The sequence below is a fragment of the Simochromis diagramma genome, unplaced genomic scaffold (assembly GCF_900408965.1).
Source record: "Simochromis diagramma unplaced genomic scaffold, fSimDia1.1 OVJJ01000348.1, whole genome shotgun sequence".
Lineage (NCBI taxonomy): Eukaryota > Metazoa > Chordata > Actinopteri > Cichliformes > Cichlidae > Simochromis > Simochromis diagramma.
In genome coordinates, this window is record NW_024386755.1 from 711,309 (window position 1) to 734,399 (window position 23,091).

Below are 23,091 nucleotides of genomic sequence, written 5' to 3' on the forward strand. Positions count from 1 at the left end.
TTCCACACATCACACGGCTGCTGCCCCAGTCGTGACAGTACGACGCGACCACAAGATGGACCCAGCAGCACTTAATCCATCTAAGGAGCTATGGGAGAATCTCATCGATGCCTCACAAGAGCTCATCGACCTGTGGCTGGAAAGCCCGGATGACAAGTCCCATCGCGCTATAGAGAGGCGGCTACAACGTCTGGTGACCGGTCTCCCATGGCTTCTGGGCTCGCTATATCCGTGGGAGCAGGAATTTCTCCTTTTGGATCTTGGACTTCATCCCCCGTCTGCATTCACTTTCGAGCAGCCCGATGCGGTGAGTGAGCGGGATACTTTGGCTTCCCCAGATTCCGGGACTTTGTTTTCGGGGGCTATTCAGAGCGGGATGAGAGATAGTATGTGTAGCTTACCTACCTTTGTGGTAATGGACCCTTCCCAAGTGGGGGTCTATAAACCTTCTGTTAAACCAAAAGACTGTCTCTGCCGCTCCAGCCGAGCCTGGACTTTATTGCCACTCTCCAGCTCAGTTTTGTGTTCAGCCGTTAGCTCCCCAGTCAGTAGCACAGCCATTAGCCTCCGCAGGAGCACCATTAACTGTTCAGCCACCATTTCGGTCAGCCACTCAGCTACCATCACCACTAGCATCACTGCAACCCATATTTCTGTCCATGGCTCAGTCAGCAGCTCAGTTAATGGCTGAGTCACAATCTTCACTCGCCCCTCTACAGGAAGCTATGCCCATACACCCCTTAAAGGACTGTTTTTCCGCCGCTGTTTCTGAGCAGGGAGACAAACTGTTTCACAATGGACCTGTTCCTCAAAAGCTGGCAACATTAGAGACTACTACTCACTCCAGGGCTTCCCCAGAGGCTGGGTTACAACCCTCAGCTTACTCTGGACCCCTGGAGGCCAAGATGCCAGCTAGGGACTGCACCCGGCTGTCACTGCCTGAGCAGAGTCAGTGCTCTGCGCAGCTGCAGCCTTCCTCATGTGTGCCAGAGGCCCATGTGCCTACTGGTTTTGTTTCACGTTCACCAGAGGCCCACGAGCCTGCTGGTTTTGTTTTGTGTGTGCCAGGGGCGCCCATGCCTACTGGTTTTGAGCCTGTTTTTGCTGGGGGGACCAAGGAGCCCGTCCAGCCTTCGCCATCATCAGCAGCTTCCGCTGAGGGGTCTCAGGAACCGCTTCAGCCTGTTGCTTTCGCTGGGGGGACCGAGGAACCCATCCAGCTATCACCATCGCCTGCAGTGCCACCACCTGCAGCGCCTTCGTCTCCGGCTTCCACACCGCCGCCTGCAGCGACATTCTTGTCTGGTCCAGTTTCAGAGCCTTCAGCCTCACCTGATCCAGCTTCAGACTCAGCTTCGCCTTCGCCCAGTCCAGCGCCGGCATCAGCTTCATTCACACCTGGTCCAGCGTCGGCATCGGCGTCATCCACGCCTGGTCCAGCCTCCGTGTCTGCATCCTTGTCTGGTCCAGCCTCCGTGTCTGCATCCTCATCATCACCTGCTGCATCAGCTCCGGCTTCGCCTTTCCCGGCCTCTGCTTCAGCTCCAGCCCCGCCTGGTTCAGCTTCAGCAGCAGCTTCTGCCTCATCCTTCTCCTCATCCTTGCCTGGTTCTGCTGCTGGCATGCCGCCATCCGGTCCACGTCTAGCACCACCTCATCATCACTGGCCGTTTTCTAGGCCGCTGGCTGGTCGTCATCGCCGTTGTGGACGCCCTCCTGAACGAGGTCGCCGCCGCCACTGCCTTCCGCATGGACAGCCTCCTGAACTGTTTGCGCGCCGCCACGGCCTTCTTCGTGGCCAGCCTCCTGAACTGTCCCATCCTGGCCTTCTGTGCTATTGGCCCCCAGACCGGCCACCTGAACTATGTTTCGGACTCCCAGTCCCCTGTGTGTTTTGTTAACGTTTTGTTTGGGACTCTGGGGCCTCCATTTTTGTCCTGGTCCAGTCCCTCTGTCCTGGACCCCCTACCGCCCACCCGGGTCTGGTGGTGTTTTTCTGTGGCTGTCGGGAGCCAGCCCTTGGGGGGTACTGTCATGATCCTGAGTCCGTGACTCAGTGATTTTGTGTTTGGTGTATTTATTGTTAGTATTTTCATTATTATTTGTGGGCTGTTTTGGGATGGTTTGTGTTTTAGATACTGGGTTTCTGCATTTCTGCTCCCTCTGTTGGTCCCTGGTGTTAGTGTTCCCCTGTCTTGTCAGGTTAATCAGGTCCAGCTGTGTCTCTCACCTGTGTGTGTGATTTTCCCAATGTCCCTCTGTGTATTTATAGTGTGTGTTTGCCTCTGTTCCTCGTCGCGTCGTCTGTGTTCATCCTCTGTGTCACCCTGCGTACTCTGTATTTCTCCGTGTGTGCTGCGTGCTCTCCCTGCTGTCCTCCCTTCATGTTCAGGTTTGCTACTCTTTGATTTAGTTTCTCCCAGTTTAGTTCATCCTTAGTTCTGTTTTTCCATCATCACTTTATGTTCGGTATTCTTAATAAATCACCCTCACATCTGAATAAGTGCTGCATTTGAGTCCTCCTTCCACACATCACACGGCTGCTGCCCCAATTGTGACAGACATGGTAGCTACAGAAGTTTTTAAAACTCTTCATTATGTGTGTGTGTTCACATGTGTATATGTGGCCCTATAGTAGCTCCACTTGAGAAGCAAAACAAAAAAGTTAAGTGCTGTAGTGCTGGAGGGTTGGCAGCAGAGTTTCATAATTTCATTGCGTCTGTAATGTCATGGAAAGTAAACTTCACCAACCACAAAAGCTGAGTTTCCTCTTACATTTTTGACTAGCTGCTGCATCACACACTAACCTTGCCTCACTTCACACAAACAGAAAAAGGAAGAACTTTTACTGTAATACTTCATAAAGGATAGAGAAATATCTTATTTTCCATCATGCACACACCAAACATCACCACAGAAGACCGGATATATGGCTTCATTATGGTGATAGGTCTCGCCTCTCAAAGTGGCTCACTGTGGATTCGTCTTCGCTGTCACGCTTCAAATCACCCAATGTCGTTTTCATGGTCAACCTGGTCATCTCAGCCTGCTGCTCATCCTCACTTCGCACATGAGGGTCCCCTTTCACGCCACAGGCACTGTGTGTGTGGTCAAATGAATGGCAGCAACCTCATGGCCCTCTGCTCACTTCTATGGCTGCAAATAATGTGTCAGCATCATGTTTTGGGCATTGTCAGGAAAGATCTGTGTGAGCAGAGCAACTGGTGGAAAGTTAACATTAGGTATTCACGTATTCTGACAGTCTTGTTAGTTTTTAAAACAATAATTGTACAGATCTACATAATGCTGCTTTGTAAATATAAACCATCTAGTATCCGCTTAGTACAAATAAGAGTCTCTTGTAGTGAAATCAGGGGAATTTTCAACCACACATTGGGCACAAAGTGGTAAATGGGTGATTGCTGGCAGATAAAGAGCCCGCTTCTGGCAGTCATCCAGTACTGTGCTATGTGTTTCCCATGTGGCTGACTGATATCTTATTTGGAAAGTTAAATGGGCAACATTTAGTTACTGTAATAGCTTGGTTTTTTTTTTTTTTCTGTATTGACACATTATCATTTGCTAATTCAGTGATAAACTATAGCTTTTACTCTACGCATAAAAATAAGACGTGGTTAACTGGTAGAGCTGTGATGGCATCAGCCACACAGGGGTAAATTAGTCCATTTTTTACTTTATTAATTTGCTTTGCAGTTTTCTTCAGTAATCATTTGGTTAAACCTAACACTGGTATTATGAGGCGCGCACATAGTAACATTGTGTGGTTTTTCTAAAATGTTTTGTTATATTAATTATGTTTCTTTCTTTGAGTTACCTGGGTTTGGGTGGTGGCTGTTTCCTGTCTGGGCAAAAGGCGTGGCTGAGGATTCTGGGGACAAAATGCCTGCTCAGCAGGACCAACCATGGGCTTACCAGGAGCAGGGGTGTTTTAGGTTTAGTTAGGGTATTCTGTGCTTAGTTAATATTAGTGTGTGTTTTGTTTTCCCCCCGATTGTGTTCAACTGGTTTGGCCAAATCATTATAAAAGCTACCCTCATGTGTCTTTGTAATTAGGTCAGTTTGTGAGTTAAGTTGTGTCTCACTTTGTCTTGTTTAAGTTTCTGGAAATTCTTTTTTGTAGAGCTATATTTAGTTGACCTGTTTTATGGGCCTGCTAAGTATGTTTTTGAATTTTGTTAATTTTGGACTTTTTGAGGGTTAAAATAAAGAAAACCCTTTTTGAAGATATTTTTTTTGCCTGTGTCCTCTTTGCTTTGGCTGCTTGGTCCCTCACAAGAGCCCTATGAGGTATGTTTACTATATCATACCAACCATGTATTTATTTAATTTAAAGCAAAGCGGTAACACTTTGTTCACAGGCAGAACATTCCATTTATAGTAGTGTTTTTTCTGTGTTTTAATTCAATTCAATTCAATTTTATTTATATAGCGCCAAATCACAACATAAGTCGCCTCAAGGCGCTTCATAGATACAGAGAAAAACCCAACAATCATATGACCCCCTATGAGCAAGCACTTTGGCGACAGTGGGAAGGAAAAACTCCCTTTTAACAGGAAGAAACCTCCGGCAGAACCAGGCTCAGGGAGGGGCGGGGCCATCTGCTGCGACCGGTTGGGGTGAGAGAAGGAAGACAAGATAAAAGACATGCTGTGGAAGAGAGACAGAGGTTAATAACAGATATGATTCAATGCAGAGAGGTCTATTAACACATAGTGAGTGAGAAAGGTGACTGGAAAGGAAAAACTCAATGCATCATGGGAATCCCCCGGCAGCCTACGTCTATTGCAGCATAACTAAGGGAGGATTCAGGGTCACCTGGTCCAGCCCTAACTATATGCTTTAGCAAAAAGGAAAGTTTGAAGCCTAATCTTGAAAGTAGAGATAGTGTCTGTCTCCTGAATCCAAACTGGAAGCTGGTTCCACAGAAGAGGGGCCTGAAAACTGAAGGCTCTCCCTCCCATTCTACTTTTAAATACTCTAGGAACAACAAGTAGGCCTGCAGAGCGAGAGCGAAGTGCTCTAATAGGGTGATATGGTACTACAAGGTCATTACGATAAGATGGGGCCTGATTATTTACGACCTTGTATGTGAGGAGCAGGATTTTGAATTCAATTCTGGATTTAACAGGAAGCCAACAGTTTGTTTTAACAGTTGTGGTTAGACAGGTTTTTAGTCCTGTCGTCTTTTTCTCTGGTTTTGCACTTAAAAAAGTTTTGCATGAATTCTGATAAAACTTTGTAGGTGTGTGGAGTGGGATCATATTAACGCTTCATTAAAATTTGGCTTACATCCACCAAGGTCTTCAAGGTCAACTTTAATGATTTAGTGGGTGAAGAAAGCCTTATAACTTAAACTATGGTTCTTACAAGTATGGTGTGTATGGTCAGCAAATAGAAAGCATTGCATAAAGATTTAAAATATCATGTCACATCTGATCCCTGACGTCTCCTTCAAGGTCCAGAGATTGATCTGAAGTGATAGCAATGCTACTGTAAACTGTAGTACAATATTATAGAATCAGCTCAAGTCATTCATGTCCTGTTATACACGTTACCCATTAGCCATTGCTACAAAGTCTTTGTGTAATCAAAGTCAATTCAATTCAAATTCACAATTCATTAAAAAGCAACTGTATTTGTCCCTAAGGGGCAATTAAAAAGACAATTTTAATTGTCCTGCTACCCTTATCTGATTTTTGCTGTACTATGAACCTATTAAAGTATTTTAAAAAGAAAAGAACAAAGAGAACAAGATGGACATATGTAGAATACAGCACTGTTCCCTTATAGGGTGAGCTGGAAGGAGACAAACTTTCTGTCCGTGCTGTCTGGGTACCTCGGCTTTGTCCCACAGTCCAAAGGCATGCTTGTGAAGTTAACTGGTTATTCTAAATTGGCTGTAGATGTGAATGTGAGCATGAATACTTCTGTCTCACTGCATTTGTATTGTGATAGACTGGTGACCTGTCCCACCTCTCACTCACTGACCGCTGAGATAGACTCAAGCCCAAATTAGAAAAGATAGAACTGGATGGATGGGTTTACAAGCATACACGGGAACACTGGTGTACTGCCTGATGGTTTTCCATAAGACCAGAGATCGACAACCTACGGCTCTTTCGCCCCTGAGCTATGGCTCATACCTGGCTTGCAGCTTTGGGTAAAAAAAATATTAAAAAAGTAAAATTAAATAAAACTAGGAACATTTGAAATGTTACAGGCATCGTCTCCCCTTTAGGAAAGTAACCTGATGGGTAATGTATTCTGTGCCAGAGGCTGAAGTGGAAGACTCGCCAGTGACTGAGTGAAGTGCAATGAAGTTTACGGAGATTGGGAAAAAGAAACCTATGCTTATAGTATTAACTAGTGCAACCAGAGGGGCATGTAAATGACCCATTTCTAAGTGAAATGTTAGTATACCAGACCAGGAAGCTATAGCAGCTACGAGATGAACTCTGACTCACACAGGCACTTGAACGCAGAAGCTGGCAGTGTTAAATTTACCTCAAAACCTACGTGGGCATACCGACGTGATCTGTGCGTATCAGGTGATTCGTCCACACGTATGTAAGGTTTTGTGAGCGAGCGAGAGAGCTGTTTCGTGTAGTCTTATACGTTTGTACGCACAAAAAGGCTTTTGATAGTCAAAATGATCGGATTCTTGAAGCTGATGTTAATAAATTAATTATTTACTCAGGTTTGGATGTACGCGTTTGTAAAATAGTTTTACGTATGGTCAGATATTTCTGTGTGGATTGAAGCACGCGCGTGAGTCCTCTAAAGTTACACACACATCATTGAATACGTTTGTAAAGCTTAGTGTACACTTTTGAGACATATTTCTCTCCATATGTCGGAGGCCTGCGGATCTTGAGATCCGCATAGCAATGCGAGCAGGTTTTCTCAAACATAAACTACAGGAAGTCCAAACACCTTCTTGCAGCCCTGATATGGAAATCAAACGAAACAAAGTTAGAACACTATTATTTAATATGCTGTTATTTTCAATCACAAAATATCTATAATACCTTTTGCAAATATCTGTATATGTTCGACCCTGAGCTCAAGCTGTTTTATTGTCGCCTGTCGAGAAGAGGACAGTACACTGAAATGGACTGAAGTCATAATTTCATGCAAAAGGTTTTCATGATTATTCTTTTTATTTTAAAATTATTACTCCACTGCTACGTTTTATTTATTTGAAAGTGGGCTGTTTGTTATTTGATGAATTTTCCACAAGGTGTGAACTCAAATAGACCTGTGGGTGGAGAGGCTAAAATGTGTTTTTTTGATGTTAAAAGTTGCCGTCCCCTACATTAGACATAGCCATATTGCGTTAACAATTTGTTTAAAAGTCCTAGAATGTCACATCCAAAAAGTTGGGACACTGTCCCAAATGTCAATAAGACATGCAAAATATTTACAGTGAGAAAGTTGGAATCTGATTGCAGCAATATATCTTAGGAGACAGAGGCAGCAAAAGCTAGAAAACAGAAATAATGAGAGCAATATTTTGCAGCTTATTGGGTTAATAGGCAACAGATCAGTAACATGAGTTTGTATAAAAGCAGCATCTTAGAGAGGCAATAGTTTCTGTGTAGTAAAGAGAGCCGCATGATAAAAGTGGCTCTGCCATCCAAGATTACAATATCGTCAAAGCACAAATATAGAGGAAGAGCTTATGAGATGAGTTTGAGTTTCCTGTAGTGTGACTAGTTACAGTCACAAATTAGTCAACCCTCACTCACAAAGAAAAACCACACAAAGAGGAACCTTTGCCACTCTGCTTCCGTTCTTTAAAAAGGACATTCAGACATTTCTTTTCTCATCATGAACACATCAAACAGCACCACAGAAGATGACCGGGTTTATGCTGGGATCTTTGGCTGCATTATGGTGATAGGTCTGCCACTGAATGCAGTCTCACTGTGGATTCTTCTTCGCCGCCACAGCCTCAAATCACCCAACGCTGTCTTCATGGTGAACCTGGCACTCTCAGACCTGCTAGCCATCTTCTCTTTGCCCATAAGGATCTACCATCATGCAACAGGCACCTCGCTGGGAATTATCACATGCCTCTTCAGCCTAATAATCTTTCGCAACAACCTCCGCTCCAGCGCCTCCTTCATCACCTTCATAAGCGTGGACCGACTGCTGGCTGTGGTTTATCCTCTGAGGTCTCGCCATCTTCGGACCTCGTGCAATGCCTGGAAAGGAGCAGCGCTCGTCTGGGGGTTTTTCCTGGTGGTAAATATCCCAGAGGGCATAGGATTTGTAAAACACGTACAGAACCACACAGAACACAATTGTTTTCAATCTCATTATTATAAAAGTGTAACACGATCAGCAATTATTTACCTTCAGATTGTGTTACTGGTCACAATGCTAGCAGTCAACATTGTGTGCACCGTTATGGTTTCCTGGACTCTACACAAACATCTCAGTGACTCTGCAAAGGTCAGAAACAAGGTGAACGTAATGCTGATTTTTGCCATCAACTTGCTTATATTCTGCACATGTTTTCTGCCCATGCCACTACACGCAGTTACAAAAAGCAAAGGAAAAATAGCTCCACTGGCATTTCTGACTGTTTTGAGCTGCTGTCTGGATCCACTGATGTATTATTTTTCTTTTGACTCCTTCTGGAAGAAAAAAGAGGACACGGGAAGAGAACTATAGATTAGTGACCTGCTAGAGTTGCTATCAGATGTCCCATGATACATGCCTGTTTTTTTGTTTTTAACAAAGTAGCTCGTTTGTGCACAAGATTCTGAAGTAGTTCAACCACATGCACAGTTTTCAGCAGTTAACCATCAATGTTCATTTCTTCAGTAACATTTGTGTAAAAGCCAGAAAGTAAAAGAATAAAAGCCTTGGCTTGGCCTAGTGGTTTCATGTTTTATTTTCACTGCAACATGAAAACCTCAATCACAGGAAGACCGGTGGCTCATCTGCTTTACTAGAAACTGTGAAAAAAGGCAGCTGCAACACTGGAACTAAGATGTTATTTTTGTCAAGTTCAGTTAATATCTCAATCAGTATCATGTAATAAGTTTGTCAGAATTAACAATCTGACATGAGAAGATGTATTCAGACGCACTGAAGTTTTTTTCTTAAAGCCTTCTCCTGAAGTATTTCTCATGCAGTTGAGAAAAACAGTGTAGAGAAAAAAAATCACATAATTCATTAAATCTACTTTATATTTGTTCACTTCACAACTGAGGAAGCAGCTTGTCTAAATCAGTTAGAGACTTTTTTTTAAAAAAAAAGCTTCCGGAAGTCACTGCTTGTTGAACTAAATACTGTCAGGACATGAAACAAACCACCTTTTAACAAACAGATAAGAAAAACAGAAGAAAAAAAATTTTTTTTCGTCTTTTTAGTCAGACTAGCTGCTTTGTTTTTGTGATAAGTTGTCTCCTTGTACATTTTTCAGTTGCGTGAAAGACAGGTCAGTAATGTGGTATAAAAAGAGCATCTTAGAAAGGAAGAGTTTCATCAATCTATAAAAACTGCATCTCCAAATTGTGAAAAAAAAATCAGAATAACATCCCTCAATGTAAAATTGTAAAGGCTTGAATATCTCATAATCTACAACACATAACATCATCAATGCATTATGAGAATGTGGAGGAATCTCTGTGCGCAAGGGACAAAGCCCAAAATCAATATTGCAGTCCTGTGATTTTCAGGCCTTAATATAGCACTGCATTACAAAAAAGTATGCCTGTGTCATGGAAATCACCACATGGGCTCAGGAACACTTGCAGAAATTGCTGTATGTGAATCATAATCATAATTTACTGTGCCAACAACAAATCCAAGTTAAAGAAAAAGAAGAACATGGTCCAGGAACACCACCATCTTCTCTGGGTAAAATGCATTTAAAATGCACAAATTGAAAAACTTTTCTATGGTCAGAGCAATTCTCTGGACTAAAGAAGAGATGGGCCTTCTAAAGGTTACACTTCTGATGGTATGGGTGTGCATTACTGACCATGAAATTGGCAACTTGCGCATCTGGAAAGGCACCATCAATGCTGATAGTTATATACGGATTTTAGAGCAATGCTCTAAATGTTGATGACATTTTTTCAGAGAATTTGTTGCATAAGACAGTGATAAATGACATACTGGCTCTATTACAGCAGCGTGGCTTCATAGTAGAAGAGTCTTTTTTTAGATCAGTTGCTGCCATCAAATTTAAAATGGGCTAATATTTGTCTTTAAAAGGTACAGTTTCTCAGTTTAAACACTTGGTATGTTTTCTATGTTTTTTTGTGAATTGTTTATGAGTTCAAGAGCTTTTCATTTGGGGCTGTTTTTCATCTGCCTGAAACACACTTGCTTCCACAAAAAAGCCTCTCTAACCTTATGGCTGATTTAGTCCAATATACAATAATGTTAAATTCTGCTTGATATTAGGGTTGCTAAGGTTTCATTTGAAACTTCTGTCGATACAAGTGATTTTGCTCAAAATGAATTTTAGTGGCAGCCCTGTGACATACTAGCGACCTGTCCAAGGTATATCCTGCCTGTCACCCTATGGTAGCTCGAATAGGCTCCAGCACCCCTTCAACCCTGAATTGGATAAATAGAGGTGAATGGATGGAGATTTTAGTTGCCACTATATCAGCCCACCTTATGGCACATCATTTAGAGAGGGAGCTGCTGCTGCTTTGCTCTGTATGGCTCTTTCTAAAATTAAGCCCATGTGTTTCATTGTGGTAATTTGTGCTGTCTAATTGTGATAGATATAGTGTCACATATAAAACTCTCCCACTGCCTGTTACAACTGCTGACAGCTAAATCAATCTTAGCATGTTAGTTATGCTGTGCTCGCCTTTCTTTTGAAAGAAATTTGTGAAGAATGAATTTCCCTTACTTGCTGCCTTTTCTCCCGCTTGTTTTGTTTTGATTCTTTGATTTTGCTTTGATTTGTTTCATCCATGTGCAGTGAAATTGATTTCATTTAGTTAGGTTAAATCTCCAGTAGATACGTTTCTATTGATATTGTTAAACAAATGTTAGCTTGTGTATGTCGCAGTAATGTTGGGCTAATATATGTCAAAGTGTATAAAGATTTTAAATAAAACAAATATTTGTTGTTTACAAAGATGCTTTTTTGTTTTCTTTGTTTTCTTTTGTGTAACAGCAAAATGTACATTACTTAACAGTCCTGTAGCTGATGCGGTGTTTCCTGGAGGAAAAGATTATAAAAGGATGAAGAATTCTTTTTCTACAGTTAAAGCTGAAGATTCATAAAACTTCCAGAAATACCAGTAAAGTTCACCAATGTTTGACTGGTGTTTGCTATAGATCGTGCATTATGCAGTTTTCTGTGATGTCAGAGTTTATAAAAATGGTGGCATGGAACAATTTAGGTTTATATTTAAATTTTGTGCTGAATACATTTGCTGTTTAACTTGGTTAACATGTGACCATGCACAGAGTGGTCAGTAGAAGAAGGTTTAACTCAGCTGACATAGCTGCAGATGAAGATGAAGATGCAGATACATGGTACTGGACTGTGAGCACGGGGCCCACTAAAGGATGTTGGAACCTTGTGCCACCTTCACAAAGCCTTTTCCTGACAGTTTGATAACTAACATGCACAGGAATAGCCTGCTGGAGGTCATTCTGTGGGAGTCTGGCAGCTCCTCCTAGTAGAAATGAGCAGACACAGATCTTGCCCTTTAGGGTGAGGCCTTTCTATGGCCCTGTCCAACTCTCCTTGTGCAACCTCCCATCTCCTGGTATCTCCTCCATATACTCAAGACTGAGCTCGGAGACACAGCAAACCTTCTTGCATGGATGTGCCATCCTGGAGGAGTTGGACTACCTGTGCAACCAGAATTGGCTGTAAGCATCTGGGCTACCAGCAGTGACAAGGACAGTAGCTAAAAACCAAACAAAAGGAAAATCAGTCAGGAGGGATAAGTAGAGAAATGGTCTGTGGACACTGTGGCTCTCCAGTGCACCTGTTGCCACTTTTATTTATCATCACCATATGTGATGATAGCGCACAAGCGCCACATATTTAAATGTTTTCCAGAAAAAAGACTCCAAACGAGGAACATTCACTGTGTCCAGTCTAATCATTTATCATCACGCTGCCACATTTAAGAAATTGTTTCCTGTTCTTCTGTTTAATTATAGCACAGGTTATCTACTGTAATAACATGTCTTTACCTGTTTATTCAAACGGATCATCTCTCTTCAAAACTTACAAACGTATTAAAGGTAACTGAAAACAAACCATCTGGCATCCATCATTGTAAATTCACATGAGCCTAGGCCCTGTAATGTTTCATACTTTTTATTTATTTCATGTAAAATTACGCCTTGTTTTTTTTTTAGACAGGCCATATCTCAGTTTTTATGTATACAGCTGAACAGTGACGGAAAATATCTTATTTAAGTATAAGATGGGGGAAATCCCTAAATTACACAATACTTAAAATAACAAAACTCTAAAAATTTAATTGACTTGTTATTTGTTTTATTTTCAATGTTCTTGAAAGTGAAAAAAAAAGTGAGGGAAGGAAATAAGGCAAGCTGACTGCAGATTAGTGAACTTCAGTTTGGAAGCCATTTATGTGTGAATTTTATCATGGTCCTGCCTGCAGTGGAGACACAGTGGTTACAATGCCCTAGATTAAAGACGCAACTCAAAAATAATACTGTCATTTACTCTATTTCTAAACCATCATGATCTGAGGCTGCAGATTGTGTGAGACCAATCAGTGAGGACCAGAATGAAGACCACACAGGAGAAATTGGTAAAAGAAAACAAGACGTTTATTTTGTATTTTGGCTGACACAAAAAACAAGACAAACCTAAATGCAACAGGGAACCTGAACTGGGAAAATACTTTATAGAAGCAGGGGCGATTTTACCTCATTTTTGAGGGTGCTTCAGCATTTTAGGGGTGCTTCATCACCCTCCAAAATAAATCAAAGCACCCCAAAGATTTCTTACTTTTTTTTGAAAATATTTGCTGTTTGTGGGACACACTACTAAAAATATAAAAAGCATACAGTACTTACTTGAGATGGAACATTTTAACAACAAAAGTATAGATAACCCCTCCCCCCTCCCAAAATTTTTTGTTCCAGCTCGGCTCTCCCCTGCTCTGGCTCTAGCACCGTTGCTGCCAGAGCAATAGTGGCTGAGCGGAGGTGGGAGTGCCTGGCTTAAAACAGGACATGTTAGCTGCATTTAACTTTCAGTTACTCTTTATATAGTTAGGTAGGAGTCAGGCCATGTTTCTTTTTAGCTGAAAAACATTACAACAGGTAACCTGCAGTGTTGAAAACTTGTTTTCCGACGATGTTTGCTACCCTACAATCCGTCCTACTCTGTAGTAAAACCAGCGCTATTTGACTGTCCTGTTGATGTCATTGAAATGTATATAGCCTATTTAAAATCTAAAACTTAACATTGTCCGTAGCCTGCTGTTGTTACCACTGTCCTGTTTGAAATGTAATGAGAGAAACTGGTTATTTTGTCATATGTGCATGTACCGATATTGAACCCAAGGTACTAACTAGCTAACTGACTGGATGCCCATTAACCTTATAGCTCCTGTTCTGTGTGTGTGTGTGTGTGTGTGTGTGTGTGTGTGTGTGTGTGTGTGTGTGTGTGTGTGTGTGTGTACACAGAGAGACAGCCAGGCTCATAATGGATATGAGGAAGTTTTTTCAAAAGAAGGAGCCACATTCTGTCATGGTCTGCGGTGGGTGGCTGGAATTTCCATAAGGCTCCTGAACTGACCTGGGATCCGCCCCTGGGCAGGGCCAACTCCAGCTCCCGCACACCTGGAGCCTATTGCAGGCAATCAAGCCAGAGGGATTTAAACCACACGTTGATGTTCATTCACTGCCAGTTCGTCATCAACACATGTTGGTAACAGGCCTTATACTTCAAGTTCTTGCTGTGATCTATCTTGTTAACAAGACTCTTGTGCTGCAGTTGCTGTATTCACCTTGGCTCACGCTCCACCTCCACCTCCCGACTCAGGATGCCAAGCAATCATTTTGAAAATCTCTCTGTGCCTCACCTGCCTGCCCTCCTGCCATCACACTCCATCTGAAGCCCCGGATCTCAGGCCAGCCTTTCCACGCCACTCAGCCTCCCCCTGGATTCTCATCACCCCCCTCTCAACACTCCATGTCCACTACTGCAAGTAAGAATTGCTACTCTTACAACTGGCCACTTCAGAGCTGCCTCCAGAATCAGAATCAGAAAGGGTTTTATTGCCAAATGTTGAGCAGGTTTACAACATTAGGAAATTGCTGCAGTGCTTCAGTGCAAACATACTGTCATAAATTACGCTTAAATAGACATGAAAATAAGAATAAGAATTAAAAGTGCTAAGTAGATAGATATATACATGAGTGCAGGTGGTGATCAGTGCCAAACATGGAATGATGCAGTGAACACAGCGTAGGGTCATGTGTTAGTGGTGGGAACAGTCATACGGTTATTGTTCATGTGTCCAACAGCAGAGGGAAGAAACTGTTCTGGTGCGAATGGACCGGAGCCTCCTGCCTGAGGGGAGCAGGTCAAACAGACTGTGTCCAGGGTGAGAAGGGTCAGCTGAGATCCGAGCTGCACGCCTCCACTACCTCCCTAACTCCTCTATCTTCTCTCTTCAGTGTGACGGTTCCCTGCACAGCTACACTCCGCATCTCAGGCCTCATTCCCTCGCCCTAGCCACGTTCCCCAGGCCACGCCTCGTCAAACTCCACGTCTTATTGTTTTTGTTTTTGGGTTTGTTTTTGGTTTTTTTGTTTGTTTTTTTTTGTCTTTGCCATCTTTTCTTTTTTTGCACTTAAGCCTAATAAATTGTTACATCATCTGCTGTCTCTGCTCTGGGTTTCTGCACCTGAGTCCTGTTCAGTACAGGCCACTCGGCCCCGTGACACATTCAGGTACAAGTGTAAGATCAAATGATCCATCAATAAAGGATAATGTTGGATCAGTGTTTCAATATTTGTATCCTTTATTAGATGCACATGTGGTTTGGTTATATGCCTTTTGGTTGAAAATACACTGAGAGAGGACTCTTTTTTCTTTTTTTTTTTTTTTTTTTTTAAATTAGTGATCTTAATAGTATTTTTTTTTTTTTTTTCTTTTTTTTTTTTTTTTTAAATCTAATTGAATGCAATTTATTTGTGTATGAATGTCAGTCCAAAGAGGGAAAGAGGAAAGAGGGGAACATGAGGAGAAAGTACAAGGTCAGGCAGAACCAGGTAAGAAAACAGACAGGGAGTACTAACAGGCAAAACAGAAACTGTTAAACTGGCAAAGGAAACAAAAACAACTAATTTTACTCATACAATCTGGAAGTTGTGTTCTCCCTATATTAAAGCTGCTATACAGAATCTGCAAAACAAACTGGGTTGTCAGCCCTGGCACTGCATTACCATATTGAGCTTCAGTCAGAGGAAGTCACGGTTACCAAAGACTTTTTGAAGCTCAAGAGTGAGGCTGGTGCCATTCCAGATATGTTAACATTGTACAATCTTCTGGATAATCAGATCTTCCCCACACTGAAAACTGTTATTCAGGTTGCCCTAACAAACCCAGTTAGCAGCTGTAGCTGCGAGAGGTCTTTTAGTGTCTTGAGTCAGCTCCATACCTGGCTGAGAAGGACCATGGGTCAAAGTGGACTCCAGCACCTGGCTGTGATGTCAGTTGAGAAAGAGATGCTTGAGAGACTTGACCACCAAAATGTGATAGACAGATTTGCCAACCTCAAGGTGAGGCGACATAGGTTAAAAGAAAAGAAAAAATCTGCAGAGCCATAGTAGCATCTGCAGTAAAGATCTTTTCATACATTATATACATTGTACCATAGGCCAAGGTGTCTCAGTTTTCTAATTTTTAAATAATATTTTGTACATTTCAAGGACTCTTCTATTTTTGGAGTGTATTTTTTTTTTACGTATCCGTATTATATTATACATACACTTTAAAAGTGAATCTGTCCAAAAAATGCACTCAGTTTACTTTTTACTTACTATGAGCATCATTTTCATCATCAGTTTGTTTGTTTGTTTTTTATTCCAATCCATTCTTCTTTAGCAGCATTTAAATAACCTTTATCAGATTTGATGGTTTTGTTACAGACTTGTCAAAAAAGTGTTTTGCTTTTCTTTCACAACTGTGGGGATTAAATTGTGTTAAAATGTACCAAACAGTGATGTCATGTTTTGTGACGAGGACCCAGGCACAGAGAGATTTGATGAATTTAAGAATCTTATGATTTAATAAAGAAATTTGCAGACTTGCACAGAGAGGGTAAAATTATGATAACTGATAATGGAGATGAAGACAACAGACAATGAGGACAGGGAGGAACAGGGGTTTAAATGCACCAAGGAGACAGTCAGAGGGAACTTGGGACAACTGGAGACATTTAGGGATGCAGGGACTAACAGAGACAGGGAAGAAGTCTCATCGTGATGAGTAAAGTTTACCTTGCCTGGATGGGCAGCTCTCTGGGTGCTCAGCACCCCCAAAGCTCTGATCCTAGAATCGCCCCAGTATAGAAGTAAAGTTTATATTACAAAAAACCCCTCCCCCATATAAGTAAACTCAGAGACATTAAAAGAACTAAACTCAAGACTAAATGTAACGGTCTTTTGCATTTGGTGTTTGTTAAGCTGTATGTCTGGATTTTGTTCTTTGCGCCCTCTGGTGGTGAATTGTGTAGGGTACAGCTTGGTCTCCTCCCAGTCTCCTTTTTTGCTAACGCACATGGTGTCTGCATGCTGCAGCTCACAGTTAGCTCCACAGGTGGAGAAAATATCGTTCAAAGAGTAGAAATAATTGAGAAAGAAGATGGAGGATAAGGCAATAAGGCCATAAAGAACTATTTAGCACCTCCTGGATGTCAGCACATGAGGTTTGTGTGTTTTAAATGTTTTGTTTTCTGTAATTAAGGACTTTTGATTGATTGGCAATAAGTACAAGAGCGCATTTTGATGTGATGTTTTGTTTATTGTTTGTCCGTGAGCAGTTCTCACGGGTTGCCAAGAACAGAATAAACCCTGTTCTATAACTACATCGTGCGTACGTCAATCCTTGAGGGTGCTACACTAAACCACTGCAAAGGAAAGAATCAAGAATATAAAAATACACTCAAAATGCACAAATATAGAGGCAGAGCTTATGAGATGAGCTTGAGTTTCCTGTAGTGTGACTAGCTACAGTGACAAACTAGTCAACCCTCACTCACAAAGAAAAACCACACAAAGAGGAACCTTTGCCACTCTGCTTCAGTTCTTTAAAAAGGACATTCAGACATTTCTTTTCTCATCATGAACCCATCAAACAGCACCACAGAAGATGACCGGGTTTATGCTGGGATCTTTGGCTGCATTATGGTGATAGGTCTGCCACTGAATGCAGTCTCACTGTGGATTCTTCTTCGCCGCCACAGCCTCAAATCACCCAACGCTGTCTTCATGGTGAACCTGGCACTCTCAGACCTGCTAGCCATCTTCTCTTTGCCCATGAGGATCTACCATCATGCAACAGGCACCTCGCTGGGAATTATCACATGCCTCTTCAGCGTAATAATCTTTCGCAACAACCTCCGCTCCAGCGCCTCCTTCATCACCTTCATAAGCGTGGACCGACTGCTGGCTGTGGTTTATCCTCTGAGGTCTCGTCATCTTCGGACCTCGTGCAATGCCTGGAAAGGAGCAGCGCTCGTCTGGGGGTTTTTCCTGGTGGTAAATATCCCAGAGGGCATAGGATTTTTTAAACACTTACAGAACCACACAGAACACAATTGTTTTCAATCTCATTATTATAAAAGTGTAACACGATCAGCAATTATTTACCTTCAGATTGTGTTACTGGTCACAATGCTAGCAGTCAACATTGTGTGCACCGTTATGGTTTCCTGGACTCTACACAAACATCTCAGTGACTCTGCAAAGGTCAGAAACAAGGTGAACGTAATGCTGATTTTTGCCATCAACTTGCTTATATTCTGCACATGTTTTCTGCCCATGCCACTACACGCAGTTACAAAAAGCAAAACCAGTATAACCCCACTGGCATGTCTGACTGTTTTGAACTGCTGTCTGGATCCACTGATGTATTATTTTTCTTTTGACTCCTTCTGGAAGAAAAAAGAGGACACGGGAAGAGAACTATAGATTAGTGACCTGCTAGAGTTGCTATCAGATGTCCCATGATACATGCCTGTTTTTTGTTTTTGTTTTTTACAAAGTAGCTCGTTTGTGCACAAGATTCTGAAGTAGTTCAACCACATGCACAGTTTTCAGCAGTTAACCATCAATGTTCATTTCTTCAGTAACATTTGTGTAAAAGCCAGAAAGTAAAAGAATAAAAGCCTTGGCTTGGCCTAGTGGTTTCATGTTTTATTTTCACTGCAACATGAAAACCTCAACCACAGGAAGACCGGTGGCTCATCTGCTTTACTAGAAACTGTGAAAAAAGGCAGCTGCAACACTGGAACTAAGATGTTATTTTTGTCAAGTTCAGTTAATATCTCAATCAGTATCATGTAATAAGTTTGTCAGAATTAACAATCTGACATGAGAAGATGTATTCAGACGCACTGAAGTTTTTGTCTTAAAGCCTCCTCCTGAAGTATTTCTCATGCAGTTGAGAAAAACAGTGTAGAGAAAAAAAATCACATAATTCATTAAATCTACTTTATATTTGTTCACTTCACAACTGAGGAAGCAGCTTGTCTAAATCAGTTAGAGACTTTTTTTTTAAAAAAAGCTTCCGGAAGTCACTGCTTGTTGAACTAAATACTGTCAGGACATGAAACAAACCACCTTTTAACAAACAGATAAGAAAAACAGAAGAAAAATTGTTTTTTTTCGTCTTTTTAGTCAGACTAGCTGCTTTGTTTTTGTGATAAGTTGTCTCCTTGTTGTACATTTTTCAGTTGCATGAAAGACAGGTCAGTAATGTGGTATAAAAAGAGCATCTTAGAAAGGAAGAGTTTCATCAATCTATAAAAACTGCATCTCTAAATTGTGAAAAAAAAAATCAGAATAACATCCCTCAATGTAAAATTGTAAAGGCTTGAATATCTCATAATCTACAACACATAACATCATCAATGCATTATGAGAATGTGGAGGAATCTCTGTGCGCAAGGGACAAAGCCCAAAATCAATATTGCAGTCCTGTGATTTTCAGGCCTTAATATAGCACTGCATTACAAAAAAGTATGCCTGTGTCATGGAAATCACCACATGGGCTCAGGAACACTTGCAGAAATTGCTGTATGTGAATCATAATCATAATTTACTGTGCCAACGACAAATCCAAGTTAAAGAAAAAGAAGAACATGGTCCAGGAACACCACCATCTTCTCTGGGTAAAATGCATTTAAAATGCACAAATTGAAAAACTTTTCTATGGTCAGAGCAATTCTCTGGACTAAAGAAGAGATGGGCCTTCTAAAGGTTACACTTCTGATGGTATGGGTGTGCATTACTGACCATGAAATTGGCAACTTGCACATCTGGAAAGGCACCATCAATGCTGATAGTTATATACAGATTTTAGAGCAATGCTCTAAATGTTGATGACATTTTTTCAGAGAATTTGTTGCATAAGACAGTGATAAATGACATACTGGCTCTATTACAGCAGCGTGGCTTCATAGTAGAAGAGTCTTTTTTTAGATCAGTTGCTGCCATCAAATTTAAAATGGGCTAATATTTGTCTTTAAAAGGTACAGTTTCTCAGTTTAAACACTTGGTATGTTTTCTATGTTTTTTTGTGAATTGTTTATGAGTTCAAGAGCTTTTCATTTGGGGCTGTTTTTCATCTGCCTGAAACACACTTGCTTCCACAAAAAAGCCTCTCTAACCTTATGGCTGATTTAGTCCAATATACAATAATGTTAAATTCTGCTTGATATTAGGGTTGCTAAGGTTTCATTTGAAACTTCTGTCGATACAAGTGATTTTGCTCAAAATGAATTTTAGTGGCAGCCCTGTGACATACTAGCGACCTGTCCAAGGTATATCCTGCCTGTCACCCTATGGTAGCTCGAATAGGCTCCAGCACCCCTTCAACCCTGAATTGGATAAATAGAGGTGAATGGATGGAGATTTTAGTTGCCACTATATCAGCCCACCTTATGGCACATCATTTAGAGAGGGAGCTGCTGCTGCTTTGCTCTGTATGGCTCTTTCTAAAATTAAGCCCATGTGTTTCATTGTGGTAATTTGTGCTGTCTAATTGTGATAGATATAGTGTCACATATAAAACTCTCCCACTGCCTGTTACAACTGCTGACAGCTAAATCAATCTTAGCATGTTAGTTATGCTGTGCTCGCCTTTCTTTTGAAAGAAATTTGTGAAGAATGAATTTCCCTTACTTGCTGCCTTTTCTCCCGCTTGTTTTGTTTTGATTCTTTGATTTTGCTTTGATTTGTTTCATCCATGTGCAGTGAAATTGATTTCATTTAGTTAGGTTAAATCTCCAGTAGATACGTTTCTATTGATATTGTTAAACAAATGTTAGCTTGTGTATGTCGCAGTAATGTTGGGCTAATATATGTCAAAGTGTATAAAGATTTTAAATAAAACAAATATTTGTTGTTTACAAAGATGCTTTTTTGTTTTGTTTGTTTTCTTTTGTGTAACAGCAAAATGTACATTACTTAACTGTCCTGTAGCTGATGCGGTGTTTCCTGGAGGAAAAGATTATAAAAGGATGAAGAATTCTTTTTCTACAGTTAAAGCTGAAGATTCATAAAACTTCCAGAAATACCAGTAAAGTTCACCAATGTTTGACTGGTGTTTGCTATAGATCATGCATTATGCAGTTTTCTGTGATGTCGGAGTTTATAAAAATGGTGGCATGGAACAATTTAGGTTTATATTTAAATTTTGTGCTGAATACATTTGCTGTTTAACTTGGTTAACATGTGACCATGCACAGAGTGGTCAGTAGAAGAAGGTTTAACTCAGCTGACATAGCTGCAGATGAAGATGAAGATGCAGATACATGGTACTGGACTGTGAGCACGGGGCCCACTAAAGGATGTTGGAACCTTGTGCCACCTTCACAAAGCCTTTTCCTGACAGTTTGATAACTAACATGCACAGGAATAGCCTGCTGGAGGTCATTCTGTGGGAGTCTGGCAGCTCCTCCTAGTAGAAATGAGCAGACACTGATCTTGCCCTTTAGGGTGAGGCCTTTCTATGGCCCTGTCCAACTCTCCTTGTGCAACCTCCCATCTCCTGGTATCTCCTCCATATACTCAAGACTGAGCTCGGAGACACAGCAAACCTTCTTGCATGGATGTGCCATCCTGGAGGAGTTGGACTACCTGTGCAACCAGAATTGGCTGTAAGCATCTGGGCTACCAGCAGTGACAAGGACAGTAGCTAAAAACCAAACAAAAGGAAAATCAGTCAGGAGGGATAAGTAGAGAAATGGTCTGTGGACACTGTGGCTCTCCAGTGCACCTGTTGCCACTTTTATTTATCATCACCATATGTGATGATAGCGCACAAGCGCCACATATTTAAATGTTTTCCAGAAAAAGACTCCAAACGAGGAACATTCACTGTGTCCAGTCTAATCATTTATCATCACGCTGCCACATTTAAGAAATTGTTTCCTGTTCTTCTGTTTAGTTATAGCACAGGTTATCTACTGTAATAACATGTCTTTACCTGTTTATTCAAACGGATCATCTCTCTTCAAAACTTACAAACGTATTAAAGGTAACTGAAAACAAACCATCTGGCATCCATCATTGTAAATTCACATGAGCCTAGGCCCTGTAATGTTTCATACTTTTTATTTATTTCATGTAAAATTACGCCTTGTTTTTTTTCTTCTTTTTTTAGACCGATCATATCTCAGTTTTACAGGTCCTTCTCAAAAAATCAGCATATTGTGATAAAGTGCATTTTTTTCTGTAATGTACTGATAAACATTAGACTTTCATATATTTTAGATTCATTACACACAACTGAAGTAGTTCAAGCCTTTTATTGTTTTAATATTGATGATTTTGGCATACAGCTCATGAAAACCCAAAATTCCTATCTCAAAAAAATTCTGACCAATAAAAGAAAAGTGTTTTTAATACAAAAAAAGTCAACCTTCAAATAATCATGTTCAGTTATGCACTCAATACTTGTTCGGGAATCCTTTTGCAGAAATGACTGCTTCAATGCGGCGTGGCATGGAGGCAATCAGCCTGTGGCACTGCTGAGGTGTTATGGAGGCCCAGGATGCTTCGATAGCGGCCTTAAGCTCATCCAGAGTGTTGGGTCTTGCGTCTCTCAACTTTCTCTTCACAATATCCCACAGATTCTCTATGGGGTTCAGGTCAGGAGAGTTGGCAGGCCAATTGAGCACAGTAATACCGTGGTCAGTAAACCATTTACCAGTGGTTTTGGCACTGTGAGCAGGTGCCAGGTCGTGCTGAAAAATGAAATCTTCATCTCCATAAAGCTTTTCAGCATTTCCCACTGAGGTGCCTTGATACAGCACTCTGGGAACAGCCTATTCGTTCAGAAATTTCTTTCTGTGTCTTACCCTCTTGCTTGAGGGTGTCAATGATGGCCTTCTGGACAGCAGTCAGGTCGGCAGTCTTACCTATGATTGTGGTTTTGAGTAATGAACCAGGCTGGGAGTTTTTAAAAGCCTCAGGAATCTTTTGCAGGTGTTTAGAGTTAATTCATTGATTCAGATGGTTAGGTTAATAGCTCGTTTAGAGAACCCTTTCATGATATGCTAATTTTTTGAGATAGGAATTTTGGGTTTTCATGAGCTGTATGCCAAAATCATCAATATTAAAACAATGAAAGGCTTGAACTACTTCAGTTGTGTGTAATGAATCTAAAATATATGAAAGTCTAATGTTTATCAGTACATTACAGAAAATAATGAACTTTATCACAATATGCTAATTTTTTGAGAAGGACCTGTATGTGTACAGCTGAACAGTGACGAAAAATGTCTGATTTAAGTATAAGATGGGGAAAATCCCTAAATTTCACAATACTTAAAATAACAAAACTCTAAAAATTT

The 23,091-nt window shown here is 41.1% G+C and overlaps 3 protein-coding genes across 3 annotated transcripts; all 3 read left to right on the forward strand.

Moving 5' to 3' along the window:
- The first annotated feature begins 55 nt into the window (after positions 1-55).
- LOC120728689 (vegetative cell wall protein gp1-like) lies at positions 56-2,098 on the forward strand. Its single transcript, XM_040023754.1, has 2 exons — positions 56-307; positions 417-2,098. Exons 1-2 carry the CDS (start codon positions 56-58, stop codon positions 1,899-1,901), a joined length of 1,737 nt encoding a protein of 578 aa, XP_039879688.1. The 3' UTR covers positions 1,902-2,098.
- Positions 2,099-5,079: 2,981 nt separating this feature from the next.
- On the forward strand, positions 5,080-9,280 carry LOC120729167 (lysophosphatidic acid receptor 6-like). The gene has a single exon (XM_040024677.1). It carries the CDS (start codon positions 7,853-7,855, stop codon positions 8,699-8,701), a length of 849 nt encoding a protein of 282 aa, XP_039880611.1. The 5' UTR covers positions 5,080-7,852; the 3' UTR covers positions 8,702-9,280.
- Positions 9,281-16,690: 7,410 nt separating this feature from the next.
- LOC120729161 (lysophosphatidic acid receptor 6-like) lies at positions 16,691-22,991 on the forward strand. Its single transcript, XM_040024669.1, has 2 exons — positions 16,691-16,938; positions 17,053-22,991. The coding sequence occupies exon 2, from the start codon at positions 17,354-17,356 to the stop codon at positions 18,200-18,202; it is 849 nt and encodes a 282-aa protein (XP_039880603.1). The 5' UTR covers positions 16,691-16,938; positions 17,053-17,353; the 3' UTR covers positions 18,203-22,991.
- The last annotated feature ends 100 nt before the right edge of the window (positions 22,992-23,091 follow it).

Coding starts and splice junctions, on each gene's coding strand:
- LOC120728689 (XM_040023754.1), top strand. CDS start 56: ATGGACCCAGCAGCACTTAATCCATCTAAGGAGCTATGGGAGAATCTC. Junction 308..416: donor CTTTCGAGCAGCCCGATGCG/GTGAGTGAGCGG, acceptor CCTTTGTGGTAA/TGGACCCTTCCCAAGTGGGG.
- LOC120729161 (XM_040024669.1), top strand. CDS start 17,354: ATGAACCCATCAAACAGCACCACAGAAGATGACCGGGTTTATGCTGGG.
- LOC120729167 (XM_040024677.1), top strand. CDS start 7,853: ATGAACACATCAAACAGCACCACAGAAGATGACCGGGTTTATGCTGGG.